Here is a 17,617-nt window from a genome sequence, read left to right as displayed (position 1 = left end):
TTTTATTTTATACTTCACTGTATGACTGTTTTAATTTAATGATTAACAGGGAGAACCAGTCACACTTTACCACACTGAACCAGCACTTATCCATTATAGCTGTCACTTTGAGGCCTGTTGTTAAGGATAAAATGCCAAGTTGCGAGATAGGAGCCCAAAAGTCTGCAGGGTCAACCTGGATAGCAGTTCCATCACAATGACAAATTCATATCTTATTCCTTAAAGGCAGAGGTGTCATTTTAAGGATATGTCTATATGATTGTTGTACAGACACCAAGTGACACTAGCAGAGCGAATGTCTTACTTTTGGATTGACAAAGGGGAATGTTTCATTATCTGCCAAAAGTCAGTATAGTGTACTGGTTAGTGTTGGATTAGGATTTAGAAATCCAGGTTCAAGTTCTTCACTAAACACCAAAGCTCACCTATCCCCCACCCCCTAATTTAAGGGTTTTAAACCTCACCAATATTATCAGAAGTACCTCCAAGTTCAATGTCCCATTTTTCTCCCTTCAAGTTAACCAGAATACAAAGCCAATCCCAAATGTCAATGATTTCCCAAAACAAGTGTACAAATATTTATAGTGAGAAGACAGCAAATGCCGAATTGTTGGTAGTGAAACAATAATTTCTGGCTGCATTCAGTGTACTAGCATAAGCAGTTGTATGTCTGGCAGACTTGACGGGAATCTGTGAATGCACGTCATTCCTGTTAATTCTTCAATTAGGGACCTGAATCACTGTTGCCATTCTTCCTGGCACATCCATGATACACAGTTTTGTCCAGCTTGTCAATTGTCATTTCAAATTTTGCAGGAAGCTCAAGAGGGTAACTGTAAAACTCTGAAACACCAGCTGCCAATTATATGGCAGATAAATGTTTTAAAGGATTTAAAGGAAGCCACTTCATGCTGGGAAACTTGGCACACCTGCTGATGACAATCCATAACACATTAAACAAATCTGCATTGTGTATGGATTAACTAAAGAGGAAAGATTTGGAAAGTGGGGGATGGAATAAAAGAATGGAAACCAAGGCACCGTCGCGCCAGAGTGACAGGAAAAGAGAAATGTACCATTTCTCATTAACAGTGGCACAAGTCCATTTGGCTGAAAACTGTCCTCAGAAAATTCCTGATTTTCTTAAAGAAAAACATCACTTATTAATGAAGTAATAATTGGCCCCCAAGCAGCAAAAAAAGGGCTGACATGCCTGTATCTAGCTTTTGCTGGCAGGGAGCCATCCGTGCAATGAACGGCTTAAGAGAAATTTCAGCTGGTGTCTCTGTACCGACAATAGATATGAACAGCAACAATATTTACAGAGCAAAAGTGAGTCGAGACCAGAAAGTGAGAAGTCAGGCCAGTGCTTAATATAAACATGGAATTGCAATTAGAGAACCTAGTGACCTGCATCGGCTTAGCTCAACCTGCAGAGAAGACGGTCCGTGGGAAGGGGACACTGACAGACAGGGGAAAATGACTTAATTCAAAATTCAGCCTCCTGTGAGCACAAGATCTCTTTTCACACATGCTGTTCAGCCCAGTCTCTCTTCCTACAAGGAATATATTAATAGCAGCACACTCATACTGTACATACTGTAAGAACACAAGCATTTCCACAGCAAGGGTGAGGTCGGAGCTGGGGGTGGGGACCAAGACACGCACACAAACACACACAGATAGTCCTTTCAGAATCTCCCACTCTACCCCCTTCAAAATATCAATGAAATCCTGAGCTTTCTCTGAACTGGTCTTTCATAAGAAGACAGTCCAGAAAACTCAGTAATGCCCTGCTCTGAAAAAAGCAAGAAGGTGCAAAAGTTAGTTGTCGAGCAAGCAATGTCCCTTACCGACAAATTATTAATTTCATTCTCTCTCTCTGACTTAAATACAGGCACACCTTAGTTAACAAAGCCTCTGATAAAGCAGTGTCTTTTTTATATCACCTGAGTCCCTCTTTGCTTCCTCTTCCTCTGCCTAGTTAGAAGATTTTTAGCAGCATTGGTACTGAGAGAAGGATAAAGCAAGGGTGTAGAAAGAGAGGCTTTCAGTATATGTTTGCAGTAGTGTCTGCAGTAAAAAAAAAAAAGCAATAAAGTTTGAAGTTGGCAAGACTGGGATTATACAGTATTCTCTGTTTGATCCTAGTGTATCTGAAAGTGTCTTCCCACAACAGGCAAGGTAAACAGCCACTGCCTCCAGAATACTGACCATGTGTGAAGAGCAAATCAGAAAGAAATGATAAATTAGATAAGCTTGTCTCACTGGCTGTCCCCAATATAGATCTGACACCAAAATGGAAATCATAAGAAAAGTGGAGGCTGCTAAAAAGGGGGGAAATAATCCCTGGACGCATTTTGGAAAAAGCTTCCAAGTGGTCTCTAGAAGATTTTTTAAAAAAACATTACCTGACCTGGTTGGTTCATTTTACATGTACATAGTTGGTTTTGGATAACATTGCTGAAACCTGAACTGCTTTCCTGGCCTTTCTTTTGTAATGTAGGAATATATCCCTTTTATTTCCATGTTATTTATGTTATTTCGGCCCCTGATACTAAATTTTCTATTAAAGAAGTAATGCCCAGGAATACCTTTACTTTGTTAACAGGTATACCTGTAATTTTATTTTTAGTGCAAGCACATACCACCACATGTCAATTTTTTACCTGCAATGGGAAGCCCATGCTACCCTCACAAATGCAAAGTTGCTGGTTCTTCTCCAACTACACATGCTCCAAAGAAGAACCGCTTTTATGTACACAAATGGGAAGGATCAGGCTAATGTGCCCATACACTTGGTAGGTAATAAGTGATGCCTTGTTGAACAATGTGAGAGGCAAATCAACAGGGCTAAAGTGATCTTTCAAAAACTCAGAGGAGAAAAAAGGCTGATCCCCTTCTTCCCCCATCCCTGAGTGGTGAAAGAGATGGGTTATCCACTTCTTCGGCCCCACACTCTACCCTACATAGCTTCGTTTTGACAGATCCTGCAAGAATGCAGAACACTGTTAATATGGTGCTGAAAATATCTGAGCACCTCCTAGATTATTGAATATCCACTAGGTCCCATTAAAGCACTGGGCACCTAGGCAAGCCTGCCACTGATTGTAGAACAGATTTCCATTTTAATTGACAATATTGGCTTTTAGTGGCAATTGTGTTACATAAACATGTTTCATGAGTGTCTAAGATCACATGCATTCCTTCAGCATTCAGATATAATACAAGCAGATAACTCCTCATATAAGAAGCAGGATTTTGCTCACATTTCTGTTATGAGATATGGAGGGAGGAATAGAGTAGCAACTAATATTGAGTCCTATCCAGTCCCCAAATATATTCTGCCATCTTTCTTAATGGAAGAAAGTACTCTAAAGCATAGCAATAAAAAAACCACACATCAACTCAGGCTAAGCATAATGTAACAAAATCACAACAGCAGAGAACAGTATGAAATTCAAGGAAATCCCCAAAGGTTCACAAAGAATACCACTTTGAGCTTTTAAAAAAATGCAATATACGGCTTTCCAAACCTAGATATTCTGAGAAACACTCTGGCTCATTTAAAAACATTTTTTAAAAAAGATGTTCTAATGATTTCCTAGCAGAAGGAATAATTCCAAGAATACACAGAACAAGATAAGTTGTACTGACATTTTATATGTTCGGCCCTGTGGATGATAAAACTCCTCTTGTGAAATATTAAGCCCCAATAAGACTAGTTCCCCATGGAAAATAGAAGAGGGTGTGCATGGCAGGACTTCCAAGTCATCACAGGTTACAGACTCCAAGCACTGGGGATTGGGAGAGACTGGGACAAACTGGTAACACGAGTCCCTTTCCCACATGGACACTGGAATCCTGTTTTCCAAATTTACAATCTCACGACCCATGAAAAGAGTTTGTTTTTCATGTTTGTTTTTTAATTCTGAAATTACTGTAACACCCAACCTATTACTCCATAACAAATTAGCTAACTATTTTGCAGCTTAAGAAAGATATCTAGTCATTTTATTATCATTCTAATGGACCAATAGGGCTGGAAACACTAAACCAATTCACTTCTAAAACTTTATTTTTCTGCCTTTCTCATTGCAAAATTATGAATCAGTCCCACAAATTCCATTTTCTTTTGTAAGGGCATGCTCAATAAACAAAATGCTATTGCTAAATCGCTGCCTTCTGCTGTTCTTAGAGCTGTAAGGCCTCTGCCCAAAAAAAAGAGAGGCAGCAGCCTTCTCTGTAGGAAAATGCAACAAAATTCAAAATCCAAGTTAGTACTTGGTTGTCCCTCACTATGGTTCATATTTCATGCCAGAAATGTGAGTAAAATCCTGTCAATTGAAGTTATCTGTTTGCTAGTACAGCTACCTTGAGCATCTTCTCTGTAAGGATATCCTTCCAAATATGTTCCTCCTTATGGCAGCATTGGAACCGACTCCTCTGCACTCTCTTGTTCATCTACAGTATCTAACAAGGCCTCCTTATCTAAAAAAAGACCATGGTTAATCACCCAGACACAGTCAAAGAGGCAAAAGGTATATAACCTACAGAAAGACAGAAATCCTTTGCCTTTCAGAAAAGTCAAAGAGATCTAGGATTCTTTCGGATGAGGTGGCATTCTTCCAACCATCATGCCTAATTCACAGAAATCATGCATAAGTTTGTCTTGCAAATCTCCTGTCTTATCTCACCTCTTCTTTCTCTTTTTAAAAAATTGTCATAGAAAATTCATTATAGAGAGAAAGGCAAAACAGCTGCACAATGCCTTTTCTTCTGTAGAACTAGAAGCACCTGGAAACAGTCCTAATCCAGACCAAAGAAATTACTTTCCTGGAGTCTGGTTCAAATAGTGGAGCCTTAATAATGTGCTAAAGATGGTGGGTTTAAAAAAAAAAGATTAAGTAGATTTACATGTATTTTCCATGTTGCCTAAATAATTCTGGGAAATACATTTTCGTTACCCAACTCACTAAAATTTGAATGAGTTTTGTACAAATCCAACCAAGTTTAAATGTGAGGTTTCCATAGTGTTAGACAAGGCATAGGCAGCTAACAGGAGGTCTAGGGGTCAGTTCTCTTTCCTTGGGAGACCCTTGGAGCTACAAGGGTTCAAAATGCAAAACAAAACAAAACAAAAACCCCACCCACAAAACCCAAAATTGAAAGTGACCAATGATCCATATCTGCCTAAGAAATCATTACCTTCCAGATGTTTTGAACTACCATATCCTCATATTGCTAGGCATGCTGACGGGAGTTATAGGCCAAAACATCTCAGGGGCCAAAGGTTCCACACCCTTGCAATAAAATTACTGGTCCTTTACATTTTCAATAAGGACAGCAAACTTATATGTTTTACGCGTGAGTTGAGCATTGTACTATGACTCTGGAAACTAGGGCTCAAATCCCTGCTCAGCCATGGAAACCCATTGGGTGTCCTTGGGCAAATCACTCTCCCTCAGCCTCAGAGGAAGGAAAGCACAACCTCCCTCTGGACAAATCTTACCAAGAAAACTCCGACAGGGTCGCCTTAGGGTTGCCACAAGTCAGAAATGATTTGAAGGCACATAACAGCAGCAGCAGCAGCAGCAACAATAACAACAACAACCTTTCATAGCAGCCAGAAAGATGGACGTAATATGGGGGGAAAGAAATCATCATCAGAAAATATTTCCCTGAATAGCAAGACCAGCAAGTAGAGATTATTTTTTTCATCTCATTATCTATTTCTGACTTAAATCTCCATTAATAAATTCCCACAAAGTACTAGTGCATGCTTAATAAGCAAAATGGGAAATTTGACTGACTCTACCAGAGACTGTGAAGCCAACAAATTGCTTCTATGGGGTCTCAGAGGATCATGTTTCTCACTGAGCAGGCAAATAGAAAACAGGCTAATGTATATTCAGAAGTGATTAGCTGCCACTAAAATTCTCAAAGAAGTAGGAAGTCTTCCAACTTTCAAGACATGACAGTTTAAAGAGACTGATAACTTAGTAAATGGAAAAACCTCAGGGAAGCTCTGCTGTTATCTCCCTCCCACAAACCCCTCTTGGGAGTTAAAAGATGTCTCAAAATAATATTTCATAAAAGAAAGAAAAAACCATGGGGAAAAAAACCAAATCTCTTGCAGCTAAGGTACCTCCCTGGACCAATTTAAAAAGGGGCTTATAACATACCTCTTCCAGCAGGCATACCCCTAATACCCCCGAAGTAACTCCTTCTTTCCCCTCACTGTTGCACTATTGTGCTAGTTTGGAAAGTTATTGTACTGTAGTATGTTTTAATTGATGTTTTATTGCTTGATGCTTTTATTGTAATTTGGATTATATGGTCTATATGCTGTAACCCGCCTTGATCTCTGGAAAGGCGGGCTAAAAATAAAGTTTTATTATTATTATTATTATTATTATTATTATTATTATTATTATAGTCTATGGTGGTATAATTTTCATTAATGTTACTTCCTGCTGTAGTTTTCACTACCTTGTTACAGAGGTCACCCATCAAACAACTAGGAGACTTTGAAATGTTATTAAATCCGTAGTTTAACACGTTTACTGAGATAGTATGCTTTCTGCACAGACAAAACTCAGTACAGCATGATCAGACCAGGAGAACGATTCATCATGGAATTCATTATTAATGGAAGACATTCAGGGTTCTTTTGGCAGCATCTTCAGTAGCATGAGCCATTTGTACTCAATCTAAGCAACAAAAACACCTGGGTTTTATATATATCTATATATATCTATATATATCTATATATATCTATATATCTGCAGTTTAAAAAGCTGCGGATGACAGAATGCAACCTGCATACTGTACAATCCATCCTCTATTCAATATCTTTCTTATGGAAGGAGATGGTAATGGTGATAGGTTGGGAGAGCCAGCAGAGTTCACACCTAAGAGCACATTAACAAACAAAACAAAACAAAAAACAATTACCTAAATTCACATCAATAAACAGCATTCCTGCTTACTCAAATATGAATAATTCTGAGATCTGGGAGACTGCCAACCAGTGTGAATAAACATCTGCTGTTTGACTTGAAAATGTAAACCAACATGCTGCAGAAAGCATAGACCGGGCCATTTGTAATGGATCTTACCTGTGTAATGGACTACACATGTCTGGCCTTTCTTTGGGAATGTCCTTCCTGTAAAAATATAAAAAGCACATACTTTTTCAAATATATTAAACATCTACTTAGAAATGACATTTCCCCCACTAGAGGGACAAAATGCAGGAGCTACAAGCTCATGGCCAATTGCACAAGAAAATGATAAAATAACAGGTGAATAGTTCTGGATTTCTTTGTTAAAAACAAACTGTCTGAGGCTGGAAAAATATGGCATAAAAGGTCAAAGGTGCTGCAGTGTGGAGGAGGGCTGCATCTCCTACAACTATTGTTTCTAGCAGTGTTAGTGTTACCCATCTACAGAGTGGTCTGGACGCTGCTCAGAGAAAACAAGGAAATCAAGTATAATTTTTCAAAGGCCATCATTTAAAATACCACTGTATATATCCAGCTCTCTTCTATGCCAACCTTCTCTGAAGATGCCAGTCACAGATGCTGGAGAAATGTCAGGAATAAACTCCTCTAGAACATGGCCACATAGCCCAAAAAATGCACAAAAAACTATGGATGCCAGCCATGAAAGCCTTCGATTTCACATAACACTGTTGGTCTTAGTTTCCTAAGAGGGGCTGAATGCAAACTGTAATTTTCAAGCTCCTTCCCCTCCAGGGAGACTTTCTGTGTCTGTCTGGAAACCTATCCGCGTGCCCATCTTCTGCTGACTCTGCTGGGGCACATTCCAGGAGTCACTCTCGTTGCACTGGATACCATAGGGGTGCGTAAAAGTGTGCCCTGGAACACAGCCAACCGTATCTGTAATTACATTTTGCAAAGGAAGATTGGTAAGGCTAGACAAGCTGTTATTCAGAAAGCTTGTCCAGAATGCTTGATCTTCTAATCAGGGGACTCCTAATAAACTTCCAAAGTAATCCCAGAGTTCGCCATAACACAGGCTGAAAAACACCGTTATGAAGAATAATCTACCGGGGGGCAGAGGGGGGGCTAAAAAGAGAAGCACAACTAATGAAACTCAAAGCAACAAGAACCACAACTGAACCTATACACAAACAAAGTCCACAAGTTTCCAGTGTCATTAATGGTAATTGAAAGTTGAACTCAGACAAGTTGAACTCTCCTTTTCGATTTCACCACTGGAATAACAGTTTTTGTTCGTGACTGTATGTACTATACTCACATAGAAGTCGACCTCGTGTATAAGTCGAGGGAAAGTTTTAGGGCCAAAATCATGGATTTTGATATGATCCATGGATAAGTTGAGAGTAAAATTTAGGGCCATGTAACAAAAGGGGAAAACACCACTTCCCTCCCTCCTTCTCTGATCCTCTCCCAACCACCTATCATCACTTCCCTGGTGATGGAGAAAAAGGTTTTAACATTGGATTGAGAAGGGAAGGAACTGGAGGGAAGTGGGGTATTTGGTGGGGAGATGTTTTAGCATTGGATTGGGAAGGTGTAGGAAGTGGAGTTTAATGGGGTGTTCGGTAGGCAGAGAGAGATCCAGAGGAGGAAGATGGCAAGAGAAGGTTTTAACATCAGATTGAGAAGGGAATCTTTCTCTCTCTCTCTCTCACACACACACACACACACTTCTTTCTGAAATTACTGCTGAGGCAGTGTTTCTTTCAGGACTTTCTTGAACAGCAGTACTGTACTGATTCATATATAAGTCGACCCAGGATTTTAGAGTCAATTTTGGGCATAATTTTTTTCAACCTATAGTCAAGTATATATGGTAATCAAGCATAGGGAGATAGAAAGCACCTCTTTTCAAGTGGTGGAAGACAACATCTTTGGCTGAGGGGTAGTATACTACAGACAGTCCCTGAGGACATCTGGAGAGGCTCTTCTTATGGTGCCCCAGGCTCAGGAGCCCCTTCATTTGGGCTTTTAGCATGGTGGAATACTCTTCCCTCTCACAGTAGACATACTCAGACAATGCTAATGGGACTCAATTTTAGGTGCATGTTGAAGACATAATTATTTTTGCAAGCTTGCCCATCATAGTTCAGCCTATCACGCATATTACCCTTATGGGTAATGTAGATACTTTACACTGATTTTATGTATTTTTAATATTGTACATTTTATTATTGTTGTATACTACTTGGAAACCATTAGATGTAAATGACTTAAAATAGTCATAAATAAATAATTACATAAAACACTCATTCTTGGTGGGCAGGTAGCACAAAAATGCACATACAGTAAGCCCTCCTTGTCCATGGATTTTTTTATTCATGGGTTTAACTATCTACAGCTTGAAAATATTCCAAAAATATTTCACAATGTCATTTTATATAACGGGATTTGAGCATCCACAGATTTTGGTATCTACAGAGATCCTGGAAACAAACCCCAGGGGATGCCAAGGGCCCACTGTACCTTTTTTCACTGAGAAAACTGAATGCTGCTTGGTTATCAGAAAGTACAGAAGAAAAATCTCCCTCGATCTGACCCATGGACAGCTTAATCCAGCATCCTGTTTCCCAAATAGATACCTTCTGGAAGCATAGAGTGCAAATGCAATAAAGCTCCCCCATTGTTATCCCCCAACTGTTATTTACAGGTATGCTACCTCTGAACTGATCACATACAGCTATCAAGACTACTAGTTAGTGATAGCCCTTTTCTCCTGCTAGTCTACACACTGCTAAATGTATTTAAAAAATCACAGACTGTGAATTCAAGCCAAAGACCGGTGAGAGAACATATTATGACTATTTGAGAAGGAGCAAAGTATTTGTTGTTTCACAGGATCTTTCCTTTGTGCCAGGAACTGGGTTAAATCAGCACATGGCATTTACCAGTTTGGAATTCACCAAGATACTCTAAAACTAAGATGCATACATGAGAAGAATTTGATCCGCATCAATAAAGTGCCCACCACTTATGAATGAAGTGTCTCCTTTATGACAAGAATTGAAACAACCAGCCACTATGCACCACCATGGAGGTTCACATACACCACAGGACTTTGTCCTGTTCCCGCAAGTCATTCTTCATCATCATCATCATCATCATCATCATCATCATCATCTCCTCCCCTAGTGTTTCCCCCCAAAAAATGCCCCACTGCTTTGACAGTGCAGCAGTTGCAACATTGGCAGCTTCAGCAGAAGTGAGCCGGCTCTGTCTGCAGAATGGTGCCAATCACATTGGAAGCAGGGAGGTGCAGAGTGTACTATAATTTGCTCTTGTTACTAAATTACTTCACCCCACTTGGATTTATGCAGCTGTCAGCAAATGCCATTTAAATATCCCTAATGGCTCGGGGCTGCCGATGCTGCTGCTGCTAAAGAAGCAGAAGACTGCAGCCTCTTGATCCCTCCAGGGTTTTTTCCTTCATTTAGGTTGGTTACTTTGGACAGATTGCAGCCCCTCATATGCACACATTTCCTACACCAGGAAGAGATTTTCAAGTTTTCCTCTGACCTGACAGCAAAGGGGTTTTCCCTCCATTCCTGCTCCCACCTGCTGCTTTGGTACAGTTCCATTGTTATTCATTAAAATATGAACATCCTAAAATTTTATCTTTAGTTGATCCTCCAAATATCTGAGGAGTCACTAACCCATGATGAATATGAGGGCTAAAGCACAGTGAGAATTAACTCAACATATATGTAATAATGAGAACCAGCATGGCATAGTGGTTTGAGTGTTGGACTATTACTCTGGAGACCAAGGTTCGATTCCCACCTCGACCATGAAACCCACTGGAAGACCTTGGGTGAGTCACATGCTCTCAGCCTCAGGGGAAGGCAAGGGAAAACCTCCTCTGAGCAAATCTTATCAAGGAAACCCCATGATAAGTTCACCTTAGGGTTGCCATAAGTCAGAAACAACTTGAGTGCACACAACAACAACACACAAACACACACATATAAAACACTACTATATATACTCATGAATAAGTCTAGAAAGTACTGTATCCTAACTCTTACTTAAAAGAAGGAACCATCTCCTGGTGAAAAGCAAGAGTTTACTCTATTCTGGAAGCACTGACCCCCTCTACTCTCTCATCCATCCAACCTTAAGAGTAAGCACAAAGAGTTATGTCTGTTGGAATTTTGTAAGTCCTTTGACACTGTTTTGTTTTGCTCCATCCTTTAGATCCTTTGCTATATGCCCCTAAGTTTTATCTTCGACTTATCCATAGGTCATAGCAAAATCCATAATTTTGGTGCCAAAACTTACCCTCGACTTATACATGAAGTCAACTTATAATCGAGTATATATGGTATATTGTGCAATTATATGCAACATTTACATATATTTACACAATATAGTGATATATATATATATATATATATACACACACACACACACACACACACATATTAAGTAATTCTCATGGTGGTTTAGCCTTCATATTTATCACTAGGCATACAGTGGGGCGGATTCTGGAGTTTTGTTTCTTCAGAATCACTAACCCAATCACGGAGCCAGTGTGGTGTTGTGATTTGAGCGTTGGACTGTGACTCGAGACAAGGGTTTGCTTCCCAACTTGGCCATGAAACCCCCAAGGTGACCTTGAGTGAGTCACACTCTCTCAGCCTCCATGGACAGCAATGGCAAACCTTTCAATGTCCTCCATTCCGAGCACAACGAAGAAGCATGGGTTTATATTTATATGCGTATTTTTAAGCTCTTCTTTGGCCATGTCCTACCTGTCTCTCAAATGTCCTCCTTTGTCCTCCTTTGTGGTGAGGAGATCTTGCCACCTTGCTGCCAGTACATTCGGGGTGACCTGATGTTTTCACTGCAAAGGAGAGCAAGGCACCGCAAAATGGAGGGCGCTCAAGAAAGATGGAGGACATGACAGAATAAAATGGTCACAATATACAATATAAAAAAAGGTCACTCATATAAAAAATAAACCCATGCTTCTCAGTTGTGCTCCAAATGGAGGACATTTTGGAATCCCACCTGAAGAGAAGGCTGAAATGGAGGACAGGTTCTGAGGGGGGGGAGGACCTCTGGTCGCCCTGTTCCCTCCTCTTTGGCATGTAGGACAGTCAAGAAAAATGGAGGACATGACCAAATAAAATTTCAAAACATTCTATAAATGTAAATTCTTGCTTCTGAATCCTACTCCAAATGGAGGACAGTTTGGAATCCCTTCTGGGCAGAAAATAAAAGCTCAAAACATTCCTATAAATGTAAATTCTGAGTCCTGCTCCAAATGGAGGACATTTTGGAATTTCCTCCTGGAGAGAGGGCTGAAATGGAGGACAGGTTCTGAGGGAGAAAAGGAGGCTGCCTGGTCACCCTCTTCTCTCCCCATCCTTGGCAGGCATTGAAGGAAAATATAGGGCATGGCAGAAGAAAAGCTCAAGACACCCCTATAAAATATAAATCTATGCTTCTGAGACATGCTCCAAATGGGGGACTTTTTGGAATTCCCTCCAGGATAGAAAGTAAAAGCCTAAAGCAGTTCTATAAAATACAAATCCATGCTTCTGATTCAGGCTCCAAATGGAGGACATTTGGGAATTCTCTCCTGCAGGGAAAAAAAACCCCAAATCTCAAAACACTCCTCTAATATATAAACCCATGCTTCTGAGTCCTGCTCCAAATGGAGGACATTTGGGAATCCCTGCTGGAGAGGAGGCTGGGATGGAGGAGGAGGGGGGTCAGGTCCACGCTGCTTCAAGGGTCTCCCCCCACCCCCAGACCCTGGGGGGGGCCTGTGGAGCCACATCCAAGGGGTCAGGAAGGAAGGGAGGGAGGGAGGGAGGGAGGGGAGGGAAGAAGGCAGGCAGGAGGGAAGGGAAGGGAAGGGAAGGAAGGAAGGAGAAAGAAAGAAGGAAGGAAAGAAGGAAGGAAGGAGAAGGAAAAAAGGGAAGGAAGGAAGGAAGGAGGGAAGGAGGCAGGCAGGAGGGAAGGGAAGGGAAGGAAGGAGAAAGGAGGAAGGAATGAAAGAAGGAAGGAAGGAGAAGGAAAGAAGGAAGGAAGGAAAAAAGGGAAGGAAGGAAGGAAGGAGGAAAGAAGACAGGCAGGAGGGAAGGGAAGGGAGGGAAGGAAGGAAGGAAGGAAGGAAAAAAGGGAAGGAAGGAAGGAGAAGGAAAGAAGGCATGCAGGCAGGAGGGAAGGGAAGGGAAAGAAGGAAGGAAGGGAAAGGAAAGAAAGGGAGGGAAGGAAGGAGGGAGGAAAGAAGAAAAGGAAGGAAAGGTGGGAGGGAGGGAGGGAGGGAGGGAGGAAACAAGGAAAGGAAAGAGAAAGAGAAAGAAAGAGAAGGGAAGGAGGAAGGGAAGGAAGGAAGGAAGGAAGGAAGGAAGGGGAAGGGAAGGCAGGGGCTGGGCTCCCACTCTCACCGTCTCCCGGCGTGATGGTCTCCACTTCCACTCCCATGGCGGCGGCGGTGGCAGCAGCCTTAGCAGCCTTAGCAGCCTTGGGGCTGGGGCTGGGGCTGGGGTGGCTGTTCTCTCCCGGCCCTCAGCCCGGATCTCTCTCTCTCTCTCTCTCTCTCTCTCTCTGCCTGGGAGCTGTCCGTCAGGCGCCGGGGCCAATGGCAGGGGGAGTGGGGAGGGGGCTGCCTGCCCTGGCGCCCACCCCTCCCTCCCTCCCTCCTTGGGGCAGAAAGAGAGACCGGGAGGGAGCAGGAACCCCCGCCCTCCCTCCCTCCCTCTCTCCAGCAGGGAGGGAAGATTAAGAAGAAGCACTGCAGAAAGACACAGCCATCCAGGTTGGCCCCAGAAAGGACAGGACTTGCCCATAGGGCATCACTGGAGAATAGTTGCCCCTAGAGAAACAGAGGCGACACACAATAGCTATGAAGCTATGGAGCCCTGTGGGTGGGCAAGGATCCTCCTAGGCTTCCCTAGGAACAAGTTCCCCCCAAGGTTTCCCTAGGGCCAGATGTCCCCCCCCCAATGAATCCCCATGGGCTTCTATTCTCCTAGCTTTCCCCCATTGATCTTTAGAGGCCACTATTCTCCAATGATTCCCTATGGGCAAGGAATTCCCAAATGTTTCCTTGTGGGCAAGGGTTCTCCAATGATTCCTAGGGGCATGTATTCCCCCATTTATCTCCATAGGTAAGTATTCTCTACTGTTTCCCTATGGAAATTTCCCTATGGGCAAGGAATTCCCAATGATTCCCTTTGGGCATGTATTCTCCTAGGTTTCCCTATGGGCAGATTTTATCCTATGTTTCCCTAAGGCCAAGTATCATCCAATGTTTCCCTATGTCAAATGTACCCCCATGTATCCCCATGGGCATGTAGTCTCCTAGGTTTCCCTATGGGCAAGTATTCCCCCCTTTATCTTTATAGGCAACTATTCTCCAATGTTCCCCTATGGGCAAGTATTCTCCAATGATTCCCAATGGGCAAGTATTCTCCTAGATTTCTCTATGGGCAAGGAATTCCCAATGTTTCCCTGTCGACAAGTATTCTCCAATGATTCCCTATGGGCGAGTGTTCTGCTATGTTTCCCTATGAGCAAGTATTAACCTATATTTACCTATGGGAAAGTATTCTCCTGTAATTCCCAATGGGCAACTATTGTCCTATGTTTCCCTATGGGCAAGTATTCTCCAATGATTCCCTATGGGCGAGTGTTCTGCTATGTTTCCCTATGAGCAAGTATTAACCTATATTTACCTATGGGAAAGTATTCTCCTGTAATTCCCAATGGGCAACTACTGTCCTATGTTTCCCTATGGGCAAGTATTCTCCAGTGATTCCCTATGGGTGAGTGTTCTGCTATGTTTCCCTATGAGCAACTATAGTTTCCCTATGGGCAAGTACAGTCTGCCCTCCTTATCCACAGTTGTTGTTTTTTATCCATGGCTTCAAGCATCCATGGCTTGAAAATATTCAGGAAAAGCATAAAATCCAAATAGCAAACCTTGATTTTTCATTTTATATAAGAGACACCATTTTGTTCTGCCATTGGACTGAATGCAACTTGAGCATCCACAGATTTTGTTATCCACAGAGAGCTCCTGGAACCAAACCCCAGCGGATAACAAGAGTCCACTGTATTGGCATTTGTTTTAATCCATCCCTGCTTTGAACTGCCATGGCTGAATGCTAGGGAATCCTGGGATTTGTAGTTTTGGGAGGGATTTAGCCATCCCTGTCAGTAGAGCTCTAGTGACACCACGAACAAATCCCATGATTCTCTAGCATTGAGGCATGGCAGTTACAGCGGTATGAAACGGCTTTATTTCTACAGTGTGGACTCAGAGAGATCTGGTGCAACGCTAAACTACAAAGCCCATGATTCTGTAGCATCGAGCCATGGCAGTTACAGCAGTATCAAACTGGGTTATTTCTGCAGTATGGATGCAGCCTGGGGAAATCTTGCAGCAGTCCTGCTCCCAGCAGCCTCCGAAAAAGCTGCAGCTGGCTATGATCATAATGGGGCCTAATTAGGCCGACTATATCTCTGTGAGACAAAATGAGGACATTGGGATGGCAAAAACAAGACAGGGTTATGTAATATCCCATACTCATGAAAAAGTAAGACGATAACAAAAGTTTTATTACACAAACGTACTGAGCTGACAATTATTCTTCAGTGACAGAACTCATACAAACATTTGACTCGAGGGACTGTATTTCACCACAAGTGTGCCATGAATATTTCTCCAGTGAAGTCATCTTATGCAGCAAAGTTTGGTCTTTCAACCCCTTATCATAAAACTTCTCATGCTCCATGACACAATTTGTTTTTGGTTTTATTTGGGTTTGTTTGTTTTTTGACAACCACCATTCCCAACAAAGATCTTCAAACCATTTTTGCAACGTAACACGGCATTTTTCTTGGAAACGGGACAAAATTGACACTTATATGAAAATGACGGGATGGTCTGGAAATATGAGGGGGGAAACGGTATTGTCCCATTTAAAACTATACATATGGTCAGCCTACCTGCCATCCATTCCCTTGCCTTGATTTCGACGAGCAGCCCATAGTGGCTAGCCAAGGGGCCTTCCAAGGGTGCATCTGCACTGCAGAAATAATGCAGTTTGACACCACTTTGGCCATGGGGGCCCAAGCCTGGAGCAATTTGGCTAAAGGCTGATTTTAAAAAATGTAATCCAATAGTCCCTCCTTCTGTTTAAGATATTTATGATTCTCAAAGTGTCAGTAACTAATTAGCCCAAGATTGCTAAATATAAAAGTGGCAATGATCCCAAAGAACCCACAAAGGAAAGCTGCTTATTGAAGATGATGACATCTGGACCTTTCATGAATGAGGCCGTGTGATGGGAAAAGCTACATGTGGAGGCATCTTCCCACCCTCAAATGGTTCCTCTAACACTTCCTCTTCAAAGAATTTCAAAACCTGTCAGGTTCACAACATCTCGGGGGTTATTCAGATGGCGTAAATAATCCAGGTAGAATGTGGGTTGAATCTGTGTTGTTCACATGAATTTTGAATGTATCTGATGCGGGGATGGGGGAAAAAGACAAACCACCACACACACATACAAAATGGGATAATCAATCTTGGGTTTTGTTTTGTTTTTAGCTTTCCTGAAAGATTCGCATGATCAGCTGTGTGAATAACCAATGCGAATAGGACAACCAGACTTGCAGAGATGAGCATCAATGTGAATCGATGTGGTTCCACAGTGTGAATAACAGCAGCAACAACAAAAGACAGGGCTGATGGGAGCTGTAGTCACAACAACCTCAACCAGAGCTAGACTGGGGTAATCACAGAATACAGTAGATCTCAAGATGCAATGTTTAAAGAAAGAATTACATCTGGGTACGCAACTGCTAACCAGGTCCCCCACAACCCCATAATATAGAATAGGAATACAGAAAGTTTATAGTTTCCTACAGGACAGACTGATTTGGGAGCACTTTCAGATATTAGTATTCTGTGGTTTCAGGGAACTCACTCTATCACTTTGGTCATGGCCCCATGCTCAGACCATAGACCACCTCTGCTTTCATACTAATGACTCCTCAATACAATCTGAAATGCTACACTTGATATTGGCAGGGAAAGCATTTGAATACCCTTAGAATCCTGGAGTAATTGGTGTACCAAGACTATTTGTTTATTTGTTGTACAGTCCTGTTTTCGCAAGAGAAGAAGCTAGTAGTTCTTTCTGTTTGGGTTGGATTTCTCCCAGCATGTCTAGTCTATGACACACCACCGGCCCAAGGATAAAAGTGTTAGAAAAGAATGTGGACATGAGAAATCTTTAAAGTATTACATTGCTGCAATACTGTAGAAGCATGACCTTCTACACAGTGATCCTGTTTTGATCCCACATTCTGCGCCCACACAATTAGTGTGTATGTGTGGAAGCTTGAACAAAATGTTTATTTGATTTTAAGCTTGAATGCGTTTGATTTGCTTGGTACTCTGTGTCCAACTTGTCAAAAACTGTTTGTCCATTTTTGTATTTCAGAAGACTCGATGTCTGTGTAAACCGATGCAGGTCAAGGTCCAACTATGGAAAGCAATGTAAGAGGAAACTGAGTAGCTGATTTTACTATACAAACTAAGGCTGCATTCATAAACATAATTACAA

General features: G+C 41.8%; 1 protein-coding gene and 1 long non-coding RNA gene across 4 annotated transcripts in view; one reads left to right on the top strand and one right to left on the bottom strand.

The window, feature by feature from the left end:
• The window catches only part of LOC149305242 (peptidyl-prolyl cis-trans isomerase FKBP1B), a 26,795-nt gene extending 13,299 nt beyond the window's left edge, over positions 1 to 13,496 (bottom strand). For 2 of the 3 annotated variants that reach the window (XM_089477926.1, XM_089477925.1), the window contains exons 1-2: positions 13,427 to 13,496; positions 7,122 to 7,169 (exon numbers count right to left, since the gene is read on the bottom strand). In XM_089477926.1, coding sequence (XP_089334052.1) covers positions 7,122 to 7,169; positions 13,427 to 13,463 — 85 coding nt within the window. In that variant the 5' untranslated portion in view covers positions 13,464 to 13,496. Of the gene's footprint in view, positions 1 to 7,121; positions 7,170 to 11,779; positions 11,870 to 13,426 lie in introns of those variants that run through there. The other variant, XM_089477928.1, reaches the window with a different exon arrangement.
• On the top strand, positions 13,373 to 17,617 carry LOC149305241 (uncharacterized). Its single transcript, XR_016271785.1, has 3 exons — positions 13,373 to 14,149; positions 16,597 to 16,780; positions 17,495 to 17,617. It is a non-coding gene; the product is annotated as an uncharacterized LOC149305241 (long non-coding RNA).

The sequence above is a fragment of the Sceloporus occidentalis genome, unplaced genomic scaffold (genome assembly GCF_023333645.1).
Source record: "Sceloporus occidentalis isolate IW3139 unplaced genomic scaffold, rSceOcc1.0.p SCAF_12, whole genome shotgun sequence".
In the NCBI taxonomy this organism is placed as follows: domain Eukaryota; kingdom Metazoa; phylum Chordata; class Lepidosauria; order Squamata; family Phrynosomatidae; genus Sceloporus; species Sceloporus occidentalis.
This window is presented reverse-complemented; position numbering and strand designations above follow the sequence as displayed.